Consider the following 18,742-nt stretch of genomic DNA (forward strand, 5'->3'; position numbering starts at 1 on the left):
TCCCCTTCACCTTTCTTATGCCAGCGGTGTATGATGAAGCAGCGGTCAGTGGTCTGTGTATTATGAAGCATACACAGACCGCTCACATCAGAAAGGTGATGGGGAGAAGGAGGAGAGAAATAGAATGGAAAGTGGAAGGAAGAGTGGAAGGGGGGCGCTCGGGGGGAGTCCACCTTATATTTTTTTTCTCTTTCTTTCTTTCTTTTTATTTTCTTTACCGTTTCTTCCTTTTTTCTGTCTTTTTTTTCTCTTTCCCTTTGATTTGAGATTGTATAAAGGTGAGCACAAACCAACTGTACCTTCAATCCTGATCGGCATGACCTTGAAGTACATGTTTTGATATTGTATAATAACTGATGATCTCATGCTGCTGTTGCTGTTGCTATGTTGTCAAATGGTGCGAAAGCCTTCGTCAAGCCTTAATGGCTTTTTGCTTTCGCCCCACAGCATCACTGTTGTGACTTTTGTAATGTCTCCTGTGATGTCGGAATAAACTGAATTGAATTGATGGGCCAGACTCTAGGGCTAAACGTCAAAATAAACCGCGTTGTGACCACCGACGGAGGATCTACTTAACTATATATATATATATATATATATATGACGCTATGATGACTGGGAGACGTGGCCTGGCTCATACGCCATGTTTATTCTACTGTGCACTTCTTCCTCCTCTACTTCTCCTAACCATCCCTGCCTTCTTACGTCACAGGATTCCCCCTCCCCCCGAAAGAAGTTGCGTCAGACTAACAGAAATTATAAACTGAACATGCAGGACTAAAAAGTGAACAAATTCAAAAAAGGGAAGATTGTTCCATGTCCCAGGAAGTTTCCGTAAACACACTAGCTTCGCGGGAGAGTGCAGCAGTCCGGTTAGTCCTAGAGTTCTGGTGGGCGAGGCTGACTATTGCGTACTATAGAACACAAGTACACCTTTAACGTGGAAACTGCAGATGATGAAACTGTTTGTACTCTGGCAAGGTTGATTTGATTGATATGTGGGGTTTAACGTCCGAAAACCACTATATGATTATGAGAGACGCCGTAGTGGTGGGCTCCGGAAATTTAGACCACCTGGGGTTCTTTAACGTGCACCCAAATCTGAGCACACGGGCCTACAACATTACCGCCTCCATCGGAAATGCAGCCGCCGCAGCCGGGATTCGAACCCGCGCCCTGCGGGTCAGCAGCCGAGTACCTTAGCCACTAGACCACCGCGGCGGGGCTGTACTCTGGCAAGGAATGAACGTAGTGTGAAGGCTTTGGAGCACCAGCAGCTTGATTTGCGTAGGCGTCGTGCTCTTTGCCTTGACTGGTACACATGCAGGGCCACCCGTCTGCATGTTTGTTGACCAAGGTTTTTCCGGTGATTTCCGCGTCCTTCCGGGCTACAGGGTGTTGATTTGCGCCTTTTCTGTCGTCGTATGTCACGTTGCCTGAGTATTGATCTCAGCTTGAGAAAACTTACTCGACGTCCCTTGGGAAAACGTCTGGGATTCCATGTTTTCTTTGTCTCGAGTGAGGCATCTTGAATATGTTGTCGTTTCGGTTGAGTCGTTTGTAAACGTTTTTCTTGACATCATGTGTGTTCTTCCGACGTCTCAAGTTGTCCGTGTCGAATAACAAGACGCTTAATCTGGGCGATTTCATTGTTCTGACCTTGCTGATGTTGCGATAAGTGTTGATGAGGTGGCAGCCTTTTTGCAATTAGACAATGCTTTTCTTGGCGATTTGACGTATTGTTCAGTTGGCAGCTGTTACAAAGCTTTTCAGGCAGCGAAGTTGGTAAGACAGGTTTGACTGGAGGAACATCAGAGGTGCCTTCGGCAGCATTGATTACGTAGTCTTCTGGCACCTGGCAACCTGTTGGAGTCGCTTCCGAGCCTCCTGTGTTTGGGCTTTCAGATGGCTTTGTTTTCAATGGCGATGCCGCATCAGGCGTGGTTTGGTCAAATTCCAGTTGGGAATGGCTGTCTTTCTGTGCAACGAACGATGCATGCTCTTCTGGTGCATGCATCTGCACAGAAGGGCCAGAGCTTGGCTGAGCCATCGAAATAAAGTCTTGTGATGAAAAATACCTTTTCGAGTCGTCATGGCGTGGTTGGGCAACGTCTCGTGTCATACGCTGACGCGATGATTTTGGAAGTGCCATCTTGCGTGTAAAACGGAGGCCCGAGCGATGGCTGTGGTTTTCCCGAAATACGCTTGGTCGCTTGTAAGTGTACTCATGTTCTACTTTTTGTTGTGGCAGTGGTCGATTCATGCTGAGCATTCGTGAGCTTGAATACTGCTTGTGAAATTGACAACCGAGTGCGATTGCATGTTGATGGTTTGTTATAAGCGAGTCTTCGTCATAATCGTCATTGTATTCTTGAAATCGGATGGTCATTTCTTCTTTAATCTTTTTTCATGACTCGTCATTTTGAAATATGTGAGTGAGGTAGAATTTGAAAGCCTCACCGGAGATGTAGTCGGTAAAGTTGATGATCATCTCCCGTTCCGACCATGATGCAGCGGTAGCATGGAACTCGTACAGGTAGAACCAGTCCTGCACGGGTCCATCGTCTGCTGCTCCGGTGTACTTGGGGATGTCAAGGTCGGCCGATGAATCTGTCATGGTGCTGGTCGTTGTGTCCTCGTTGAAGATGAATCGGAAGATGATTTATGGTCAGGGTATCTTGTGGGGAACTGCGTTCATGATGACCGACTGATGAAGGGGCATGCAGGTCTCCATCCTGTCGACTTGTGTGACGCTATGATGACCGGGAGACGTGGCCTGGCTCATACGCCATGTTTATTGTACTGCGCACTTCTTCCTCCTCTACTTCTCCTAACCATTCCTGCCTTCTTACGTCACACACACACACATATACATATATATATATATATATATATATATATATATATATATATATATATATATATATTGTGATGAGCGAGACAGAGAACAAGAGACAACACCCGATTCTGGGCCAGCTGTTCTTATTCTGTCCTTCGTCTTCCTCCTCCTTGCTGTAGCTATCCGCGCGCCGAAGCGCCAGCGTCTTTCTGGGTGATGACACTCGGCCATGACTGCGCGCGCGCGGAGCTGGCGGCAAAGTTTTTGGTGGACGGCACTGGCTGCCTCGAGCTAGTCACTCTTTTGCACGCCACGATGTCTTTTGAAAAAGTGCTGTGGACTCAGGTGGCCGGAACTGACTGCCCCGTTGCGGCCAATGCTCTCGGCCGCGACTTGGTTCCCGTATCTGCCAAAGGTAGATCTGGCGGTCAATATAGTGGCTGCCTTTCGGAGGTCGGCCTTGGCCGCGCTGAAACTGGGTGACAGAGTATTCCACAAGTTTATCGGGAGGTCGAGACTGGTGGCTGTCTGCATCTTGAGTGCCAACTTTCTCTTCATGATCTTGGTCAGTGACACCAGCAGTGGTTACCTTGGGCTCTACCGTCGCCATCACCGTAGGCGGTTCAAGCATAGGCAATGTTGGTGCCTCTACTTGCCTCAGTAAAGGTGATATTGGGGCTGGCTTCTCTAACTGAGCTGTATGAGGACTGGTATCAGCCTCTTCCACTGACATGATGGCATCGTGTACCGGCGTGGGTACTGAGAGCAGCAGTGGCGTGTCGCACCTGCGTCTGACGCCATTTGTAGGACAGGCAGAGAAGCTTTCTGCAGCACGGCTGGAGGGCTCTGAGGAACCTTTGAGATGTTGCTCCACTTCAGCTCGGTGTGCGAATGGGGTTGCGTCGGTGAAGGGCAATACAGCACAGTCGAGCTGCAGCGCACAGCTTCAGCCTCGAGATGGAAAGCCTCTGGAGCTTGCTCCTTGATACCGGCCAGGTTGGACGGTGTGGTGGTGGAGAGGTGGTAAGGATTACGACCGAAAGCAGCTATGAGCTTGCAGCTCCACTCCGCCAATGACTGCTGCTTCCAGCCATCATACTGGTTCCACGCCACTGCACCTTCCCGAAGACGGTCTACAGCCACGGTTCATTTCTGAGATTCCGTCCAGGCCTCGCCCATTGCTAGCGCGTTGACGGTTGCCACCCAGCTGTCGGCGTCGTTCCGGACCTCGTCGAATTCCGGCAGTTCGTAGGTGGAAGGCGATGGTGGGGTGGCATGTGAGAATGCGGTTATCATTGAGGCAACGCCGTCGAGCTGGTCTGAGAGCTGCAGGAGGGTGCCCCAAAGCTGCCTGCGTTGCTCCAATGGGCTTGCCTCAAGGTCGTGCGAGGCAGCTACGTCCAACACGGCGTTAGTGGCACGCAATTCTGGCAACATTGTAGGAGCTCGCTCGGAGGTTGACGCTGTCAGTTCGTCAGACTTGACGCGGAGTAGTGCGATGGTACGCCGCAGGTTCGCGGCGCTGTCGTGTGTGAAGTCTGAAGCGTTGGTGATCGGGGTCATCCAATGAGTAGCGGTTGCAGCACTCACGCCGGTGAAGTTGACGAGCAGAGAAGCCTGGACGGTGTTCCCTGGCAGCTCGTATGTTGAAAGAATGCGGCAACGGGAATGTAGGCCATGGGAAGCGTGAGCGGCATTCCCAAAGGACAGGAACTGGTGCGGATCCCTGCTGTGAAATGGCGGCAGGGTGTCAATAAGGTCATGTCCTACGACCCCAGGGGAGGCCTGGACGCCGTCCACTGGTGGTTTCAAGGGTAGCTGAAGCGGCGGGTGGGACCCCATTGCCAAGGAAGCGTCAACGACGTTCCTTGATGGAGAAGCCCGCACTGCCGACGAACCACGAAGACACGTACCGGTGGCTTCCCGCAGAGGGTTCACTTGTCGGCTTGCGCTGACGGCAGAATCTATAGCCAAGGACGCGTGGACGGCGTCCCTTGTGAAATGGTACCAGTAACGGGTACTGCAGCAGCCGAGGAGGCCTTGACGCTGTCCCCAAACGGTGGTGGCAGTGGCGGCAGGTGAACAGCCGCTGAGGAGGCCTTGACGTCGTCCTCAAGCGGCGCTTATCGCAGCTGTCCTGGATGACAAAGCCGGGACGTAAGACTTCTTTTTCGTCGACTGCGCCATTGTGATGAGCGAGACAGAGAACAAGAGACGACACCCGATCCTGCTCGAATCCCAGTGCCGTGCAGTTCCCAACCGGATTTTTAAATAAACGCCCGCTGGAAAATCTGCATGCATTAGGAGGCCTTTGGTGCGCACTCACTGGTGACCTCCACCGCCAATGCACTCCCTCACGAGAGATAGATTTGCCACCCTTGTGCAGTATGTGGCCACTAACTCTCTAATGCATACGTCAATTAACTCACGGCCTTCAGTCTGCAGCGGCAGCGAAGCAACTGACCACGGCGGTGGTCTGATCTGCAGTGCAGCAAATGGTGCTAAGAATCTCTGGGTCCAGATAGGCTGTCATTGGAACCTGTACTTAGTAACGTTTAACGCTAGAGCCTTATCTTGTGAGGCATGTCTAGCTGTAATTTTGAGGAGTTAGAGGGTGTTAAATGGGATGAAATTGGGCCCCAGTGAGGTTAGGTGAACAGATAAAGCCTATACGGTGCTAGGACTGGGCACATACTCTTGCTATCATGGCTTGGCTCACAGAAGAGAGCTCAGCGTGGGGCTCCTTATCCACAGAAAAGTAGCTGGTAACAGATAGAAATACTCTAACATTAGGAAAAGGGGGGTGGGCTTGGTTATAAACTCAATGAGAGATGAAAGCCGAACGTGATAGAGGCTTACGCGCCCACTTCCAGTTATGATGACGCATCTGTTGAAAGCTTTTATGAAGACTTCAATGTCAAGGTAGGGAAGAAGCAGGATGGAGATCAAGCAGAAGAATATGGCGTCGGTATAGGAATGCCAGAGGCGAGCTACTAGTAGAATTCGCAAAACGAAATTATTTACGGATCTTCAATACCTTCTACCGAAAACGAGGGAACCGTAAGTGGACATGAAGAAGCCTTAATGGTGAAAGTAAAAACGAAACAGACTTTTTACTGAGCGCACACCCAGGCATCGTGCATAATTTGGAAGTGAATGGCAAGGTATGATGCAGTAAGTATAGAATAGTACTGTCTCGAATTCACCTAGACTTGAAGAAACAATGACAGAAACCGATATACAAGAAGCCAAGAATGAGCAAGCACCGGGAAAAAATGTGCAGAAATGCAAAGTCTCACTTCAGAACAGGTACTCGGATCTTCAGGAAACCAGCCTTAGCGTTGGCGCAATCAATGGTAACCTGACGAAAATTATCACAGAGTGTGCAGTGAAAGTGGGAGGTATGGTGCTTAGACACGACACTGGCAAGCTGACTCAGGAGACAATGAACCTCATTAAGAAGCGTCAACGCATAAAAGCCTCAAATACAACAAGCATAATAGAATTTGCAGAGCTTTGAAGCTGAATACTAGGCGTAAGGCATCCTATATAAGGAGGTATATTATGGATAAAATCAAACACGCTCTGAAGAACGGAGGAAGCATCGAAGCAGTGAAGAGTGACATTCAGATAGGCAAAAACCAGATGCATGCGCTACGGGACAAGAAAAGCAAAGCAACTAACAATATGAAAAGAATAGTTTAAATGCGGAGAAGTTTCACAGACAGTACAGTAGCCGGGACCACCACGACCTCAATATAAGTACTAGCAGTAGCCCAGATAGCAACCCACTAGTACTAATAAAAGAAGTCAGAGATACCTTGGGAGGAATGCAAAGAGGCAAAACTTCCGTTGATGATCAAATACCATCAGATCTGCTGAAAGGGGAAGGACAGATTGTGCTAGAAAAACATCCACCCTGTTTACGAAGTGCCTCCTTACGGAAAGAGTACCAGAATCTTGGAAAACTGATGACATCAACCTAATACATAAGAAAGGAGATGACAAGGACTGGAAGAGTTACAGGCCGATCAGCTTGCTTTCCTCCGTATACAAGCCATTTATAAAGGCAATTGGTAGCAGAATTAGGACATTAGAATTCAATCAACCAAATGGACAAGCAGGATTTTGGACACGTTACTCCACAGTCGACCACATTTATACTATCAATTAGGTGACAGAACAATGCTCAGAATACAGCCAACCACTATATATATCCGTGATATATTACGATAAAGAATTTTATTTAGTAGAAATATCAGCAATAATGCAGACACTGCGAAATCAGGGCGTCAACAAAGCATATGAAAATATCTTGCAAGAAACCTATATACAGAGGATCAACTGCGACCACAGTGAGCTATAGAGAAAGCGACAATACATAAATCAAGAAGGGTGTAAGGATTAGGGATACAATCTCTTCAATGCTATTTACCGCGTGCTTACAGGGGTTTTTTAGAGGCCTAGAATGGGAAGAGTTGTAGATAAGAGTTATTGGAGAGTACTTTAGTCACCTACACGCTTCGCCAGTGACATCAAATTGCTGAGTAACTGAGTGGATTATTATCAACTGATGATTACAGAGTCATACAGGGAGGGCCAAAGAATAGGTCTTAATTTTTGATAAATCTGCAGAAAACGAAAGTAATGTACAATAACCTCGGAAGAGAAAAGCGCTTCGAGATATGCAATCGTGCCCTTGAAGTTGTAAAAGACTACGTCTACGTGGACAGCTAATAACAGCCCAGCCGTACCACAATATTTAGAAAACTATAATAATAAGAATTTGGTGAAGCACATTTGGCAAGCACTCTCAAATAATGACTGGTAGATTGTCACTATCCCTTAAGAGTAAGGTATATAACGGTTGCATCTTGTTGCAGTGATCAACAAGGTGTTCCGCTTATTCATTCCTTACATTCAAAAAGGAGTCTTGAGCTTTTAGTTTTACGCATCGTACTGCCTGGCCGATGTAATCTTTGCTACAGCTGAGAGGTAGAGTATATTGTGAACCACGTGTGTAACACTGTCAGTGTAACGGTGAGCATGCGTCTTTGAATAACAATCCGAGTTGTCTTTGGTCAATAGTGGACAGATCTGAGCTAGCTTAGACGAGGCAGAAAATGCGACCTTTACGCCAAACCTGTTTGCAATCTTAAGATTGTGGGAAAATTTAAGAATGTATGAATCACCTGCTGTATTCTTTTGTCTTTTTTATTGTTAGTTTGAGCTCACACTGCATACGTTATTTTCGTGCACCCACCGTGCTTGATAAGCTCTTTGCACGTTTCGATCTGCTTGTGATTATCCGAGTGACATTCCAGCTTTTCTCATCGCATTGATCCCCTTGCCCTTGCGGTGAAACTGTGACTTATCTCACGTAACTAAACATTACAAAAGTTTAGTTGAGAAGACGAACTAGTAAAAGTGTTAGCCGTAGAAGCTCGTTACATGCGTCACTGCTTGTCCAGCTTGGATTAAAAAAGCTAATGACAAATTTGTCTGCAAATTATATACCAAGAACGAAAAATGTAAAGTGCAACAGTTTAGTTGTACACAATGTTTTGTTTAATCCAGGTTTGCCGCTGGAGTTCCTGTGGTCACACAAGTTGAAGAAGGAAGTGTCGCGGGGGAAGACGTACGTATGCGATAACCTTCACTAAAAAAAACGTCATTAATAATTCAAGCCTGATGTTGCATGCATGCATGGCAAACCGTTCACAACCTTAGTGGAGTCGCAGGATACTTCGAGCTATACTAAAGCTGGAAAATTGGTGAACCCCGCCTGTAAAGACAGTAACCCAAGATGAAAGTATTGATGGCTGCATGTCTTAGCGTGTGTGGTCGTGAAATGTTTGTTATTGTGTACGTATCTTTGAATACTGTGTTTATCTATTTTCCAAGGCAGGGTAGTATAAAAAATTTCAGTTTTTGAGAGCTCACCTCCTTATCGAAAGTGGGGGTCGGGCAGGCAAATCGTCATTTTGCGCAGAATAGAACGGAATAGAATAGTTTGATTCGGACAAAGATACAAACATAATGAAATATGTTGACGAGGCAAGGAAAAATGAGACTCCTACGTCTTTTGACGAAGTCGTCCCACCGGACTCAGACGTCGGCTAGCTAGCAACAAAACCACAGAAAATAAGTACAAGGCTCCAGAAAAACAAGTATAAAGAGAGCAGAAAAAAATAGGTACAATGTTCATGGCAAAGCTTATATAAACAAAAAATGAACAGTAAAAACACATTGGAACAAAATTATTCAAAGTTTACATTGCATGTTTGGGTTTAACAATTATATAAAGTTATACAAATATAGAAATCAACATAGATTTCACGTTCATTGAAGAACGATTGTATATTGCAAAGAGGCCGCAACAGTTGCTTTACTTGTTTTGTTTTTTTAAACATGAGTTAGTTGCCTTTTCATTGGCCAATTCGAATAAACATAGCTATGCATTGAAAATGAAATATTCTGATATTCTATAGTTTTAGTACTGTACTTAGTCCTTGGCCTTCGTCTCGTTAATAAAATAGTGCGATCGTCAGATGCCCCTTTTTCGTTTAGATATTTGAGAACATGCTACGATCATGATTGATTTCGCGGAAAATTATTTTTTAAAAAAATACTGGTGTAATTTTCAGAATGGTGGCACGTTCAAAATTTTATACAAAGAATCGGTTGACGGCAGATAATGGGATGAAATCATTTTTAAGCTCCTTTTTTGTAAAGAGGAAACATGTTCGGCATCAGTCTTGTTGCACGTACCCCAGACAAGGTGAAAATATGTTAGGTGGGAATGAATGAAAGCGAGTTATATTTGTGTTCTTACGCGCAACTGCAATACATACTTCAGCCTATATAACATACCAAGAGATCTCGATAACTCAGCACGAACATGATTTATGTGCTCAGACAAGCTGAGGTGAATCTTAAAAATGACTCCCAAGAATTGACAGACCACATTTTAGGTTCCTGTTCTAAGGAATGAATACCAACAGGCCCAAACCAGACTCTTCTACTTGGCCTGAGTTATAGATCCTAGAATTTTGATTGCTGTCAACTTCAAGATTTAAAGTGGCTGATATGCTTTATTATTTTTTGCTTGGGTTGTCAAGAGCTGTTAGGACCCGTAATGTGTCTGCTTGAGTGATACGTCTAGTGCCAATGCCGAGAAAAAAGTGTTCACTAAATGTACCACCCAATTTCTTGGAGAAACTTTTTATAGACGTATACTTTTATTACAAAAAAATATCTTATTTTAAAGGGGATCTGCAGAACTTTTCCAAGTAGGAATCGATTGGCTTCCAAAAATGACTTCAATACCTCATCAATCGACTGCCGCAAAGAGATTTTGGAACCCGCGAATCAGGACAGAAGTTACCATAATCTGTAAACAGGGCTTGTTGCTCCGTCAGATAGCACGTAACGAAGGAACAGACACGGCACACAGAGTACGGGAACGAAGTGAAGAAACGAAATGACATACACGGGAGCCTTGTTTCTTTTCTTGACTTTGTCCCCATACTCTTTGTACCATGTCTGTTTTTTAAAGACAATAGTCTTTCTTGGGGACCTTCGACGAAAAAATTTTGGTCTGTCTGTCTGTCTGTCTGTCTGTCTGTCTGTCTGTCTGTCTGTACATTTTTCTGTTTGCCCTTAATGATAACGCACACGGCACCAAACGGCCAACCCTATCCGCAGCGCCCACCTTTATTGCTCAAGGTTTAGCGTTCATAGTTGTGCAATCGTCAGGTTAAAATCAATTATTGCGCATATCTGAGATACCTTAACGACACGCCTATATTTTGTAAGTCTGACTTTGTCTTAGAAGAGGCACACACAAGTAACCTTAAGGACTGTAGCGTTTATTGCGCTGCGCTGACAATGCAACACGATGCTCAGAAAGGTGCTTCCAACGCTTTGCTACGATGGCATGGTGGTGGCACCTGCCCGTCACTTTGCGTTCTACACCTTATCACTTCCGAGACTGGCGCGCATCTTTCTCCGTGGGCAGACACGCCTTCGTTTTTGAAGATAACTTCCAGATGGCGCTCGTGTCTAACGTGCCTTGATATGCTCGTTCACCTCCAGTACACGCTCGAGGCACTCTAACGCAGGGCCTCCAGAATAGCATTCACCAATTTTCTTGCACAGAACAATAAATAAAAGATTTGTTCACTCTCTCCATACGCAAGACTATCGTCTTTCGACGACATTTGCAGTATACCATGCATACTCGGGCCAATTGTTTTCTTTCAGCAGTTGTAACATGCAATATTTGTTTTATAATCGATTTATCTTTTTTTTTCGTCCAGACAATAGTGCTGTACGCAATGCAGGCAGAATTGAGACGGGGAAACGAAGTTATGTACTGTGTGGCTGCTGGCCTTGAACACTTTTTTAATTTGAGTAGCACGTTAGGGCTCCGGGTTGGCGTATGGTGCCGTCGTCGCTTTGCCTGGCGCTTCATGTGTATCGTAATGGGCGCGCCCTCGCGTCGAGGAGAAGTCTTGTCCTTCTTGTTCTTCGAGCTCCTTGATGATGACTCCTTATAACCATCAGCCTAAGAAGAAAGAAAAAGAAATAACCAGTGCGTGTGGGGTTATTCAGACATCATGTAACAAAATAAGAAAGACAAGATTAAGCAAGCACGCTTAGAAACATAGAGATGGGAAAAATAGGAACGCAACTACAAAGAGCAAAAAAAATAAATAACTAAAAAGACAGTAAGAAAGGAATGGAATGAAAAAATGGACCAAAACAAAAACAGGTGTACGAGAATATCACAGTGGAGAAAAAAAAGCAAATCCTACACACATTGGGAATCGACGTTATGCGATAGATGCAGAGGAGAGCTGACTGTTGTATTTTTATTATAGAGTGCTATACTACGAGAATAAACTAAATATATATAAAAGTGTTGTAGGCACAGACATAAGCAGAACACAAGCATTTGTTTTATAAAAGCACTTGTTTACCCTTACGCAACTATGCCAACATCACCAAGAGTATTAGCAACACGAGAAGCGCTAAGCTGACATCACGTGCTTATGATAGCCAGAATGGTAGCCCTGGACAGTCCTACATGAATTAACTTCAATGAATGGCATTTAATTACAGCTGACGTCAACCCGTCGTGATGGCTGCATCATAGGTGTATTTGTGTAATATTTATAAAATTATATTACCAGCAATGCATCCACAATTGAGGTTTCATTAATAATTTACAAAGATAGTGTATTTTACAAAAGCAGTACCGAGATGTGGCGTGGCTTTGTGTTTGAATACTTGATTGCCATGCAGAATGCTTGGGATTGATTCCTAGTGAGACCCTGATGTTCATCAGGTCAACGGTGCCGATGTCAGTTTTCGATAACGATTTCGCATTTAAATTACCAATGTCTGTTGTCACCGTTCTTTAATACAAATAAACTGTCAATCCACAGTAGTGCATACCCGCATACTAGTGGCACATACCCACCCGCGAGTATGTGCCATTAATCGGCAAAAAAACTTTTATGACGTACGCGACGAGCTTGTGTCATTACTCATGTCACAACCAGCGGGTCATACTCATCAAACCATGTTACCCTGAATCGCAAAAGAGTTCCGCGTAAACCCACTAGGTGGCGGGAGCGCTTAACTTTTTGAGAAAACGGATGTCTTTGTGGCTTCGTGCTACAAACGGGTAGTTGTCTTTTCCTTTTTTTATCTGATGCTTTTAAGCTAATATTTGTTCACGCCAAGTTCAGTGGGTGATCACACGACCACTTGTACGTAGGCGTTTAGACAGATAAATAGATACGTAGACAGACCAACAGTGCCTACAATGTGCGTGCCTCGCCGCGGTGGTCTAGTGGCTAAGGTCACCGGACACGCAGGTTACCGGATCAAATCCCGACTGCGGCGGCTGCATTTTGGATGAAGGCGAAAATCCTGTAGGCCAGTGTGCTCAGATTTGGGTGCACGTTCTGGAACCCCAGGTGGTCGAAATTTCCGAAGCTCTCCACTACGGCGTTCCTTATATTCTGGTTTTGGAACGTTGAAGCCCGCATATCAATCAATCAACCAATGCCTGCAGTGTGCGAAGAAATGCGTCGCATTTAAAAGAGAACCAACAATAAACAAACAACGAAGGCTGCCCAGCTCCGCAGTTTCTTGAGGCTTGATAACGCTTGTGCGAAGTGGCCTCAAATATTTCATTGAACGTACGACTTTCTTCACCATCGCCAGCCTGCGCTTGGGCCCGTGGCGGCCCCAGTAACTATATGAAGCTCAGAAATCTCATGTTAACCAATGGACATGCAGTACAGCGTATGGCATGGTCAGCTGAGTATGTAGCATAATTAGTTCATCGGGAAAGGTTCTAGCCGAATAAGAATCAGAGTGAATCGCAAGCTGTGTGCTGCACTATAATTTGAACAGCTTTGATGCTCGAAGCGCTTCGTGGTGTTTTCTCGTGCCTTCTCGTGTTCGTGTGTTTTTCCGCGCTACATTAAATCTGTTTGAAACATGAACTAATTCACCTACAAGCCCACATTACAACCATTGTGCGCTGTAGTGTTTGGGTAAAGTATTCTCAGGAGCCGAGTAGCAGTGTTTTCGGACTTTGCTAAAAAAGTATTCCAGAGCACCTTTACATGAAGTTATTTGAAAGAAGTCTTGTGACCTATCAAGCACATCCCACGTCGAAAGAAGTGACGTCTTTAAAGATGCCATTCTTCAAGACAGCTGATTTTCTGCTTCCTTTATTTCAAGGTTGTCTTTCCTTTTACCTGAGTAATTATGCGGCATTACTATGACGTTAAATCTTTCTCGTAGTTGGTTGCAAACGAGTGGTGACAAAGCAAAAAAAAAAGTGTCCTTATTCGCAAAGAGCACACATATTACCATCAGGAGTGACGTCATGCGTGGGCCGTTATCTTCGCCGCAGCATGCGGCACCCGTTGTCACCTAAACAAACCTGGCCAATTATTATCGAAGTGAATTTTCGAGCACCAGGCGTGTGTGCCTTCCGACGCCTGCTTGCAGCGCGTTCATGCGAGAGCGAGAGCAAACACAGCGTCTTTTCGCGTCTTCGAATAACAAGCGAAACAGCCATTTATTGGTGAATTAGAACCGTTGGCAAAATTACTACCCCCTCTCTGCTCGTACCTTAACCCGCATCTTGCACCGTGAATTCTGTACACGTGAATAGCTGGCAGTGACAATATATGCTCTACCTATTCAGGACAAAATACAAGTAGGGGATGTGCTGGACGATTTGTATGGCGAGGCACTGAAAGGACGGAAGCGAGGCACAATCTCCACACTTCTGGACCACTTCAAGGGCATGCCGGTGTACGTCTCTGTCATCAAGGTGAGCCATGAAAAAGTTACAGGCGATAAATAATGAGCAGTTGTTAAGTATTTGTTTGTAGGGAACTTTTTAATAGCATAATACGCCATGTCCACATGCAGTTCTTGAGAGTCGCAAATATTTTTCCGCTTCTGAGGAATTAAATGATTTTCAACTCCTCATTTGTCTTAAGTGTGTACACTAATTAGGGATGAAATTTCTCGAAATATAAATGCCTGACATCACTCTTACAAAATAAACCACAGAAAATAGCGCAAATTAGTTAATGCATAACAAATTTATATGACAAATATAAATACCAGCATGAAGATTAGGACAATAACGGAAAGCAAGCATTGGTCATCGATAAATTAGGCTAATGACTTAAGAGACAATTACGAATGAACAAGTAGTCTTAATGACATATTTTAGCCAGGAAATAACGCGAAAACAGAGGAAAGGGACACACAACGCCCGCCTGTCCTTGGCGTTGTGTGTTTCTTTGTTCTGTATTTGTGTTATCTCGCGACTAAAATATGCCAATAAGCAGGTACAAATCAGGTAAACAAACAGTTTTGTAAACACAAAAAGCCTATCTAATCTTGTCTCCACAGGGCACAGACCAAGCAGAAATGTTTTTCGAGGGGGAGGGGGCATCAACATGATTTCACATGCATATGTAGTCGAGCATCGTTTTGGGTTCTGGATGCCATGGCAAAAAAATGAGTGTGGGGAGAGGCACAGACGAAGTGTGTCACCTCCTGGCTACGTCACCGATCCAAAGGGTAATATTTTGTCTCTGAGCAGTGTCCCATTGAAGATAAGACATCCAAGTGCCCGCGCGCTTATCTAGATTGCAACGTATGCTTCCTTAATTGTTCCTGCAAAAAACGCTCTCGTTCCTCTTGTCGTGTATGCAGACAATAACAAAAAAAATGGCAGCATATCCGCGGAGTGATAGATGGAGAGTGGGGCGAAGCATCCGTCCGTCCATGCGTCCGCCTGTGTGACCGTCCATTTGACTGTTCGTGCGCCCGTCCCTGCGTTCGTTCATGCATCCGTCCCTGCGTCCGTTCATGCGTCCATCCATGCATCTGTCTGTGTGTCCGTTCGTCCATCTAGTCAACACTCCAAGTACCACCATCTCGCATCTTTTTATCATATATTCCCCATATTGAAGCACCGCCATTCAGTGGACATTCCAAGGACTAAACGAGAGGTGGCACACGCACACTTTCTTACGGCTTGCGCTTCGGGTCTACTTCCCACCTTCAACCACCTTGAGTTCATGGTATATACTAGTTCACTGTATTCATGGCACTGCGGCCCAATGCTCGCTAAACCTTTTTAAAACCAAGGAGGTTACGCCCAGCGAGTACAACGTAGCAACCTTTTCCTGCAGATAGTGCTCAATGTACATGCCAGTGGCTGCTAATGTGAAATGAGAGACAGGAGGATTCAGCTTTTCATTTCTTACGGCTTGCGCTTCGTATCTGATTCCCCCCTTTAACCACTTCGAATTCATTCATGGTATATACTAGTTCATTGTATTCATGGCCCTGCGGCTCAACGCTCACTAAAGCTTTCTAAAACTAAGGAGAATACAACCAGCGAGTATAATGTAGCAACGCTTTCTCGTCCGATAGCGCTCAATGTACATGCCAATGGCTGCTAATGGGGATCGCAGCGTGCGCGTTGGCTAAAAGCCGAATGCTCCTGTCTCTCATTTCCCATTAGCAGCCATTGGCATGTACATTGAGCACAATTTTTTATTGTTAAACAACGCACAGAAGAAATTTCTCACCGGCACCACCTTGGAGATCAAATGTTATACCTATTTCGGGCATGTGCCACTGGTGGTTACGTACTACAAGGAACGCACAAGCCACGCCATAAGGAGCTGCGCTCCTAAAAAACTGGGTATGCCTCAACACTTGACCTAAAGTTGTAGTTGCGTTGCCACTTTAGTAGTTTTATATGCGTACCCGTGAAGGAAGTTCAGAACTAATTATAGGTTCAATGATTTCGTGCAGTTTGCATGTACAATATTTATGACACTACCCATGACCAACATCCAAGGCTTATAAGAACAGCACGTGCCCAGCACGTGCGTTAATTCTTCTTACCTGTGGTGGCTCCCTGCAACCTTGGCATTTATTTTTAAGTTGTTACTTCTGAGAGAGGCACTCGCTCTGTATGAGAGACACCGTGTACTGCTTCTTGATAGAAATGTTGATGTAATGACGTCGTACGGGCTAGCAACTAAAAGTAGGCGAACCCACACAGACTGTCATAGGGCCGTGAGTTGAAGTCTGAGTTCACCTGGTTGAGTTAAAGTTTAGGTGAATGTGAGTCCATGTGAGTTCGCCTAAAGAACAAAGTGACACTTTGATTGGTGGAGTCCGAGTAACCCTAAGGACTAAGTGTACTTTATCAGCGAGTCTGAGTAAACTCCTTTTTGTTTTGCGGACCTCACGTTATATCTGCTGAACTTGAACATTACTTCAAGCCTTATGTCGGCTCACGTTTATATTTATCATGTCTACTCACATATCAAAACAGTAGCGTTCGTACTACACCTCAATATTAATTGAACAGATGAGTAAGTTACGGAGGGTGTGACGTGGCTCGAACAGCTGCCTTGTATTCTCTTTTAAAAGAAGGTTTTGCTGAAAACCTATCGTGTCAGTCATCACTTTCCATAAGAGTTTGCCTAGTGCCAGACGCCGTCGTCTAATGGCTAAGGTACTCGGCTGCTGACCCGCCGGTCGCGGGATTGAATCCCGGCTGCGGCAGCTGCATTTCCGATGGAGGCGGAATTATTGTAGGCTCATGTGCTCAGATTTGGGTGCACGTTAAAGAACCATAGCTCGTCGAAATTTCCGGAGCCCTCCACTACGTCGTTTCTCATAATCATATGGTGAATTTGGGACGTTAAACACCACATATCAATCACTAAATCAATCAAGAGTTTCCCTAGTGAATTTAAACCACTGATAGCACGACAATAAGATACGAGATCGAAAGCGCTAAGTGAAGCACCGAATATGCAAGGTATTGGCGTTAATAAACATTTACGCTTTGGACGAAACAGCTAATTATACTCTTACGAACTCATGAGTCTGAAACTTACCCACATTTAGTGAGTCCAAGGATGTAAAATATTTTGGTAAGTTTGAGTGCGAATGAGTTAAATTGAAGAAATTCCGCTTGAACAAAACATTGGCGGGTGTGAATCCAAGTAATTCCTTGGATTCACACAAGTTGAGGTATATTTTCTGGGTCAGTTTGAGCGAGTTATAAAACTCTTGATAACGTATGTGCAGCTATGCTTTATAATTATGTGGCAACACTGCGCAAATTACGGAAGCATTGTGACTATGATTTCACTCCGCGTCTCTTGACAGAATGCTATTCTTCATGTCTGAAACATTTTGTAAAATAACTATATCAAGTAAGGCTTTTTCATCTTCAGTACTACACAAGACAATTTGTTGCGTCTATACAAAAATGAATATATTATGCCATACCGAATGAAACTGACTTAAAACGTCGTCCATCCCTCCGTCCATGCATCCGTCTGTGCACCAGTTCATCCGTCCATGTGTCCGTCCGTCCGTTCTTCCATACATTTGTCTGTTCATCTGTTTAATCGTCCACTCGTCCATCCATCCATCCGTCTGCTTGTCTTTCGGTCCTTCCATCCGTTCATTCGTCTATCTAGTGAACAGTCTAAGTACCGCCTTCTTGCATTTTTTAATCTCATATTCATCATGTAGAAGTAGCACCGTGCAGCGGACATTCAGAGGACAAAACGAGGGATAGCTATCTACTACTACTACTACACTGTAAACCAAATTACACCCTTATAGGTGTTTTGTAGTGTCTATAACTCACACCTTAACACCCCATGAAATGGGTGTATCAAGCAGGGCTACACCTATATCATGGGGCGGATTTCCGAATTTACACCCTATGGCACAAACATGTTTTCGGGTGGAAAGACAAATGTACACCCAAGTGGCCTTAAGGGAGTGAGGGTGTAAAAGCGAATGCACCCAAGTAATCTTAAGGGCGTAAGGGTGTAATATTGCTATGACACCCTAACACCCTTAAAAAACAAAAGTAGTGAAGGGGTGTAATTGCTCAAACAGCAAAAAGGGTGTGGGGGTGTTCATGCTCAATAATGCCCCAACACCCATGCACAAAATACCATAATTCGAAAGTTACCCCTTTCCAGTAAGCCCCTGTTGAAGCACGTGAAAGCTTACCTTTTAGCTAGACCTCTCATGTGCAGATGTCCTATTGTAGTGTCTCCTGCCACAGTGTGGTAATCCTGGCCTTAGCACAGCTTTTATGGTGCATATATGAAGCACGGCATATAACACGTAATCCTAGCTTAATGCAAAGGCATCACTCAAAATGAGCTGCCACACATAACACAACATTCACAAAGTCATGCCATTGTGCAAAACGAAATCAAGCTTTATTTTATTAGGCACAGAAAACATACAGGATTCAGAGACAAATTGTACCTTAATCAAAAGCCTTTTTCAATT

The 18,742-nt window shown here is 44.8% G+C and overlaps 1 protein-coding gene across 3 annotated transcripts in view; it reads left to right on the forward strand.

Moving 5' to 3' along the window:
• Positions 1 to 18,742, forward strand: part of LOC119164555 (uncharacterized) — a 182,035-nt gene that overhangs the window by 85,467 nt on the left and 77,826 nt on the right. For all 3 annotated transcript variants that reach the window (XM_037416769.2, XM_075872610.1, XM_075872609.1), the window contains exons 10-11: positions 8,417 to 8,477; positions 14,076 to 14,204. In XM_037416769.2, the coding sequence (XP_037272666.2) occupies positions 8,417 to 8,477; positions 14,076 to 14,204 (190 nt within the window). The remainder of the gene's footprint in view (positions 1 to 8,416; positions 8,478 to 14,075; positions 14,205 to 18,742) is intronic.

Source organism: Rhipicephalus microplus, chromosome 8, assembly GCF_043290135.1.
Source record: "Rhipicephalus microplus isolate Deutch F79 chromosome 8, USDA_Rmic, whole genome shotgun sequence".
In the NCBI taxonomy this organism is placed as follows: Eukaryota; Metazoa; Arthropoda; class Arachnida; order Ixodida; family Ixodidae; genus Rhipicephalus; species Rhipicephalus microplus.